This window comes from Raphanus sativus, unplaced genomic scaffold, assembly GCF_000801105.2.
Source record: "Raphanus sativus cultivar WK10039 unplaced genomic scaffold, ASM80110v3 Scaffold1991, whole genome shotgun sequence".
NCBI lineage: Eukaryota > Viridiplantae > Streptophyta > Magnoliopsida > Brassicales > Brassicaceae > Raphanus > Raphanus sativus.
In genome coordinates, this window is record NW_026617300.1 from 552 (window position 1) to 8,419 (window position 7,868).

A 7,868-nucleotide genomic window follows, 5' to 3' on the forward strand; every position below is an offset into this window, starting at 1 on the left:
CAGCAAACACGTTTTCCATCTTTCCCGGTTAAAACTCGACGACGCCGTTTTTTCTCCCCTCCTTAATACATTTGGTTATGTCACAGACGCTAGCCAATAAGATGAAAGCACGCAGATTGACAATAGAAACCGTCGATTAAACAGCAATCCAACGGTTGTTATCTTATCTACCACACACGCTAGCCAAAATGAAAATCACACGGATCGATACTCACAACCGTAGAGATTAAAAACACAATCCACGGATCATACCCTCCGCGAGAAATAAAAACACAGAAAACACAAAGATGTATGTTCCTATATAAACCTCTCATCATCATCATCTCAGATCTACACATCAAAATCACACAAAGCGAATCTCAATTTTAAAACTTTCCGAGAAAAGGAAAATGTCTGGGCGAGGAAAGGGAGGAAAGGGTTTGGAAAGGGAGGAGCCAAGAGGCACAGGAAGGTTCTCCGCGACAACATCCAAGGGATTACAAAGCCGGCGATTCGCCGTTTAGCCAGAAGAGGTGGCGTCAAGCGTATCAGCGGCTTGATCTACGAGGAGACTCGCGGTGTTCTCAAGATCTTTCTCGAGAATGTGATCCGTGACGCTGTTACTTACACTGAGCACGCTCGTAGGAAGACGGTGACGGCGATGGATGTTGTCTACGCGTTGAAGAGGCAGGGAAGGACTTTGTATGGATTTGGCGGTTGAGGGGATGATGAGATTGGCGTTTGTAAATCGCGTTTGGTCTTTAGGGTTTGTTTGATTTCTATTAAGCTGCTTTTAGGGTTTCGTTTTAGAATGTTTCACCGGTTTGAATTTAATGAAACGCTTCTTTTTATCTTTTTGCTTCTGCAAAATTGTCGGTATTGTTTAAAGCTGAATCTTCGTGTTAACTAAGAACAAATTAAACAACTTCGCATCTATAAACCGGTATTGTGGTTTAATTGGTTATGTATCTCCGGTTGGATTCTTGGTTTGAAATCACTTCTTTATTCATTCGTAAACTGAACGAAACATTTCTCATTGTATACACTTTATATGAACGCTGAAAATTGGAGGCTTAATTGCTAACTACAAACCTCTGTATAGTGTTGTCCAAAAATAAAAATAAAACGTCTGTGTAGTTTCTTTTTAGGCTTTAATTTATATGGGCTGGGCTTTAATTTATATGGGCCTTGACAGCGAGACGGCGTCGTTTCTGATAATTACTAGTTTCCCGAGAAGGAACTTTTACCTTGAACTTCGCACGTGCCGAAAAACACTCACACGTATTAACGCCAGTCACCACCGTTTATTACCAACACAAGTAAGCCAAGGAAACACACATCTGTCCGTCTCATCAGATCTGTCGGTCGGGGGGGTCAAAACCAGATCGGGGCACCACTCAACGATCAGAGCACGATGGCGGCAGCGAGGCAATTACGCGCGCTCCAATCACAGCCGGAGAACAAGGTATGCGTGGACTGTTCCCAGAAGAATCCTCAATGGGCGTCCGTCTCCTACGGCATCTTCATGTGCCTGGAATGCTCAGGCAAGCACCGAGGCTTGGGAGTCCACATCTCCTTCGTCAGATCCGTGACGATGGACTCGTGGTCCGAGATCCAGATCAAGAAAATGGACGCGGGGGGTAACGAGAAGCTCAACAGGTTCCTCGCTCTCTACGGGATCTCCAAGGAGACGGACATCGTCGCAAAGTACAACTCGAACGCCGCGTCGGTGTATAGGGATCGGATCCAGGCGTTGGCTGAAGGGAGGCAGTGGAGGGATCCGCCGGTTGTTAAGGAGTCTGTGGGTATGAAGAAGCCTCCGTTGTCGTCGGGGAAGGGGAACGGAGGGAACAATGGGGGGTGGGATGATTGGGAGGGTGATGATTCGTTTAGATCGGCGAGCGATATGAGGAGGAACCAGTCGGCGGGTGATTTCAGGGGTCTGGAGGTCGTGGTGGGGGGCCGGCGAAGTCGAAGTCGTCGGAGGATATTTTACTCGAGGTCGCAGCTTGAGGCTTCTGCTGCGAATAAGGAGAGTTTTTTCGCGAAGAGGATGGCGGAGAATGAGAGTAAGCCTGAGGGGCTTCCTCCTTCTCAAGGAGGGAAGTATGTGGGGTTTGGATCGAGTCCTGGTCCAGCTCCCAGAGGTAATCATCAGGGTGGTGGTGGTGGTGGTGGTGACGTTTTCTCTGTCATGTCTGAGGTAAAGTTTGGTGCTTTTAATCAGTTTAGGTTAGATGTTGAGTTGAGTCATGTTTTCTTTGTCATGTCTGAGGTAAAGCTTGATGCTTTTGATGGCGATCAGATTAGATTAGATGTTGAATGATTTGATCTTTTTATGTCAGTTGTGTCTAAGTAAATCTTCATGCTTTTGATAGTGATCATACTAGATTAGATGCTGAGTTGAGTGATGTTTCCTCTGTTATGTCTGAGGTAGAGTTTGATGCTTTTGAAAGTGATTAGATTAGATGTTGAGTTGAGTCATGTTTTGTCTGTGTCTGAGGTAAAGCTTGATGCTTTTGATGGTGATTAGATTAGATTAGATGTTGAGTCGAGTGATTTGTTCTCTGTTTATTTGATTGTGTTCATTTTACTCGTATATGCCAATAGGGATTCGGAAGATTGTCTCTTGTTGCCGCATCGGCTGCCAATGTTGTTCAGACAGGAACCATGGAGTTCACTTCCAAGGTACCTCCTTTATCATTCTGCTCTGTAATGTGCTTAATTGGCCTAGGTTGTATCCAGTTACCCTTTAAAACCACATTTGAATTTAAAGTCAAGACACTCTTCTTTTTAGTAGCTAATCTGTATTCTCCTATACTCATTTTCATGTTTGGTATCTAATTGCGGCTATGCTTCTATTTTCGACAATGTTATGTAACACAAAAACTAGTGTCTTGTTTAGCTGCACGATCGTCTATTTTGATCAACTAAAACTCTCATTATATCTAAATCTCTATGCATTTTCTTTGCTAAATAGCGAGAATCTTATATAGAGTGAAGTAAAATTTAAAATGAGAACCTTTTGTTCATGGCAGGTCAAAGAAGGTGGCTTAGATCACACGGTGAGTGAGACAGTTAATGTTGTTGCGAGTAAGACAACCGAGATAGGACAGAGGACATGGGGGATCATGAAAGGAGTAATGGCAATTGCTTCACAAAAAGTTGAAGAGTTCACCAAAGAAGAAGCATCAACCTGGAACCAACAGAATAAAAACGAGGGCAACGGTTACTATCAGAACAAACCAGCAACGAATTCATCTTTTGGTGGGTCACATTCATCATCCAGTTATCAAAACAATAATCATAACTCGAGTTCTTGGGATGACTGGGGTGAGGAGAACAATACCAAAAAGGAAACGGCACCAAAAGTGTCACAGAGTGGTCACCACAACAGTTATGGTAACTCGAGTTCTTGGGATGACTGGGGAGAAGAGAAGAACAGCACCAAAAAGGAAGCAGCACCAAAGGTGTCGACTTCTAATGATGATGATGATGGTTGGGCTGGTTGGGATGATAATGATGGTAAAGATGATGATGATGGGTATTATCAGAGTGCTGCAGGAGATAAGAAATCTGTTGGTCACAATGGGAAGTCAGACTCTGCTTGGACCGGTGGAGGTTTTCTCTAACGGTAAGCACTAATCAAGTAAACAAACTAATCAAACATATTAGTATTACCATAATTGTTATAACACTGACCTCTAAATCCACAGGTGTTTCAGGGTAAATGGTGAATGAAGTTGTACACTTAAGGACAAAGCAAAGCCTTGTGGTCTTCTTGCTCTGTCCCAAGAGATAGAGCAGAGAGTGCGGTCTTCTCAACCATTTTCACATTATCGATTGCTTTGGGGTTACATGAACTAATGATCGTGTCATTATTTGTTTCTTCTACAATATAGTTTCTTTATATCGTCATTATATTTGTACAAGCATTATAGAGGGCTGCTTACTATAACCTATGCAGGTTGGTCTTCAGCTCTTTTTTTTTTTTTGATATTCGAACCTTTTTTTTTTTTTTGAAAATCTGTAATGACCACAAAAACATTTCCCCCCTTTCTATTATTCTTTCTCAGTCACAGATATTTTACCATGACGGATGATTCTATAATCAATAAATTTAAATGTTTATGAATTTTTACATTTTAGTATTTAATGATTTTATTTCACCACCTAAAATGTTTTATGAGTATTGTTCTATTTATATTGTGATTAAGAATTATACAAAAAGTTCCGCTAATTTGCAGAATAAATAATATACTATATTGTTCAGCTCAAAATTATAGAAACAACAATAAAACGTCTACTTTATTAAAACAGAAGTACACATATGGATTAACCCTACAAGTTGCACAATATTTACGCCTAAATGCCACTGAAAATTAAATTAAACTACCTAATTTAATGCTTGTCTTTTCCAGTTGAGTTAATGTGTTGTCCTAATATAAATTAAGTTACCTATTTTAATGTTGTCTTTTTCAGTTGAGTTAATGTGTTGTCCTAATATAAAATTTAATTTTCTTTTCTCTATTAAATCAATTTCGAAATTATTTATAATTTTATTAATGCTATCTTTTCAGTTTAATAAATACATTTCCTAATACTAAATTTACCACATTTAATGATAATAAAAATCGCATATGATATGGTAGGAGATCACTATCTTTTAATATTCGAACCAAAAATAATTTTTATGTTAAGTTTAAGTTTTTGCCATACATTATTCAAATTTTTTGTTATATAAATTTTTACTTTTATATTTTAAAAATTTTAGTATTTTTTAAACAATTCAAATGAGTTATCAGAACCAGAATATGAACCAAAATTATAAATACCGAATGAGGCTAAAACTTTTCACCCCAAAAATCTAAAACCAAAAGAGACCTGAATCAAATCCGAATGAATATCCGAACGCCCATCTCTACTACAAGATATAGAAACTGAATCACTTTATTTTCAAAAAATTATTTTCCATTGATTTTCTCATTAGTCTACAGTAATTATGAAAACTAATTGTCAAAAATCCAATCTGAAAATTATTGAACACGTAAGCCCATTTATAATGAATTAGCAGAATATATATTATATTACATTTCATTTTCTTACAAATTATAATCTTAATTTTATATGTCACAAATTTGTTAAAAGTCTAACAATTATTTATTCTTACAAATTTTATAAGTAACGTATCATGTTTAATAGCATACTAACCATATTCTGTATTTTCATACTTATCATTTAAAAACTTTGTTTGTTATATATCTTACACATACACCTATACTATTTTAATTAGGATAACTGAATTTATATAAGAATATTTTATTAAAATTTTAATTTTAATTTTTGTTATAACTGCAAAAATTAGTTTTCGATATAAATTTATTATCAAATATTACAAATACATCATTTAATACAAAAAAACTAAAAACAGAAAATAAATACCCGTGCGGTCGCACGGGTCAAGATCTAGTTTTTATTAAAGATTAAAAGAACCTTGCAACTATCTATAGTGAGATGAACAGAAAAAGTGTTTTTTTCTTCAAAACTTTTTAATTTTATTTAGACTTCTAAAACGTTCATTCCATAGTGAAGGGGTTACTTGCTGCAGCAAAAACTAAATGACGAGCTTTTGTTAGAAAAACGAGCGGTTCTAGTCAAAGATTTATAATATGATACCTTTACGTTTTGCATATGCCTATATGATGTGGTCGCCTAAATTTAAATGTAATAATATTCCTGAGTATGTATGTTAATTATTGCTCCAAATGAAATTAGAGAGATTACATAAGAAGGTTTATAACGAGGATAGCAAGTCTTTCCGATGTTAATAATATTATATAATGGGCCTTCCGTTAAAGGGCTTCTTCATCTTCTTCCTCCCAAAGGCCCATTGTCCGTACAACGACGGCGGATACAGCGACCACAATAGCTGCAAAAACCGGCGGCACAACGAGGTCAATCTTGGACCTCCGGAACAGATTCGCCGGCAAACAAAACACCTCCGTGGGAAGATCCAACGGCACCAGAACCGCTGCGTCGGAGCCGCACCGGCGAGAGAACTCCACCGAAGAAGACGGCGGGTAAATCGACGACACGAACGCGAACTCCGGTGCCAGAGAGACGATCGCGACGGTGATGGTTAGAAACGCCGTCCAAGTAGCGCCGTAGAGGAAAAGCGGAATCCGCCAGCGGAACCGGTGAGTCAGAGACGAGAATAGACGGCGAATCATCATCCAAAGGTTGCTTCTTAAATCATAATCTGTCTCTCTATTGATTTTATAGTTAGAACAAGTTCAGCCATGGAGATGGAGTAGCTTTGGTGAAGAAGATAAGTAGAGAGAGAGAGAGTTAACCAAATCTCACCTGCTCTCTTTGGATATTTCTAACGACGTATGCGGAAACTTTTTAAACGACCAAGTTTATCGCCGTTTTGGTTACCGCTTGAAGTCGTTATTTACCGTTACTTATTTCGTTTGTTAAGGAAAAAAAAAAGATTTAAGATTCTGACAATGTGTATGATTTATTAACTAAATTTGCTTCAAATAAGACGAGACCAATTCAAATAACAAAGTCTCCATTGAGTTATATTTCACAAAGATGAAACTTAAATTACAAAAAAGAAAAAAGAAAACAAGAACCAAACTTCAACAAAGTCTTCACAATAGTGTTTTAGTATTTGAACATTACCCAAAGAAAAAGCTGAAGTCAAACTGAAACACACACAAACGTGATTTGATTATTTATTAGACAAAAGAGGGAGGTAAGCTCATGGATGTGCTTTGGTAATAAGCCAGCCAATGAGCTATTCAAGAAGATGCTGCAACAATAGGCAGCTGAGTTACCCCAATCAAACTTCTCGCGGCTGTGTTTGCGAGCAGATTGCTTCTTGTCCTTGCCACTACGAGAGGAAGAGTTCTTCTGACCTTTCTTTCCGGTCTTCTTGTGGTTGTCTTTGCTCTTGGACTTCTGCTGCTGCTGCTGCTGCTTCTTGTTTCTTGTGTGCGAGGCTATGGAGGGAGGAGGGTCGTACACGTCATCCGCCCATGAAACACTAGACTTCTTCAGTGTCAAGCCGTGCTTCTCCCGGCTGCCTTTTATGGCCGGGATGAGAACAACTGGTGTCTGTTGAGTAGTAAACAAAAAGGTGAGAAATAGAAATGACACATCCCAAACGAAAGTCCAAACTATAAAACTCCAGAAACAGTGTTTTTCTTGATCAAATGTATTCTTCCTTTGTTTGGACTATATATGGAGAGACACTTGTAGACTTGCTTATAACCAGTTTATAATGATAACAGTCTTGCATACAACAAGTTATAAGGCACAAACCCAATAGGCCAGAGACAATCCAATCTGTGAATATGAATATATAGTTAACTTACACTAGTAACATTCTCATCCTTGTCTTCATCATCTGAGGACTTGGGAGGCAAAGAACCTAAAGTGGATTTGGCTAAATCCTTGGTAACTGATCCTTCATTCTCAGTTTGGTTTATATAACCAGTTTCATCTCCATCAGACTCCTGAGACTCATCAGATCCAGCTTGAGAGGAATGCTTGGAGCCATTAGAGGATTGCGTGGGAGGACTCGAATTGGAGATCTCAAAGTCTGCATCTTTGAAATCCAGCTTACCACAAACAGAGCTCATATCCAAACTAAAAGCAAACAAAGTCCAAAGTTACTATAACACAAAATAAATGATTTTCACATCACAAAACGAAAACAGAGACTTAAAGTTCATACCTTTGTGGGGTTGTAACTTGCAGATCAAGCAACGACAAAAAAAAGTGAAAAAACACCAAAGATCGAGCTAGGAAAATTTCACGGACAAGACGAGGAAGAGGAGAGAAGAAAAGGGTCGAAGGAGATGGAAACGTTAACTAAGATT

General features: G+C 38.5%; 3 protein-coding genes and 1 pseudogene across 3 annotated transcripts; 2 read left to right on the top strand and 2 right to left on the bottom strand.

Moving 5' to 3' along the window:
- Window positions 1–374: 374 nt before the first annotated feature.
- LOC108837403 (histone H4) lies at window positions 375–833 on the top strand. The gene is given in 2 exon segments (XM_018610454.2): window positions 375–417; window positions 420–833. Coding segments are annotated over 2 exon segments (309 nt in total). The 5' UTR covers window positions 375–389; the 3' UTR covers window positions 701–833.
- A 485-nt stretch (window positions 834–1,318) lies between these two features.
- Window positions 1,319–4,058, top strand: LOC130505069 (ADP-ribosylation factor GTPase-activating protein AGD7-like). Its single transcript, XM_056999677.1, is given in 6 exon segments — window positions 1,319–1,916; window positions 1,919–1,971; window positions 1,973–2,182; window positions 2,590–2,667; window positions 3,018–3,613; window positions 3,696–4,058. Coding segments are annotated over 5 exon segments (1,458 nt in total). The 5' UTR covers window positions 1,319–1,393; the 3' UTR covers window positions 3,612–3,613; window positions 3,696–4,058.
- A 1,611-nt stretch (window positions 4,059–5,669) lies between these two features.
- LOC130505068 (uncharacterized) lies at window positions 5,670–6,488 on the bottom strand. The gene has a single exon (XM_056999676.1). It carries the CDS (start codon window positions 6,210–6,212, stop codon window positions 5,832–5,834), a length of 381 nt encoding a protein of 126 aa, XP_056855656.1. The 5' UTR covers window positions 6,213–6,488; the 3' UTR covers window positions 5,670–5,831.
- A 48-nt stretch (window positions 6,489–6,536) lies between these two features.
- Window positions 6,537–7,659, bottom strand: LOC130505067 (uncharacterized; annotated as a pseudogene).
- Window positions 7,660–7,868: the final 209 nt, after the last annotated feature.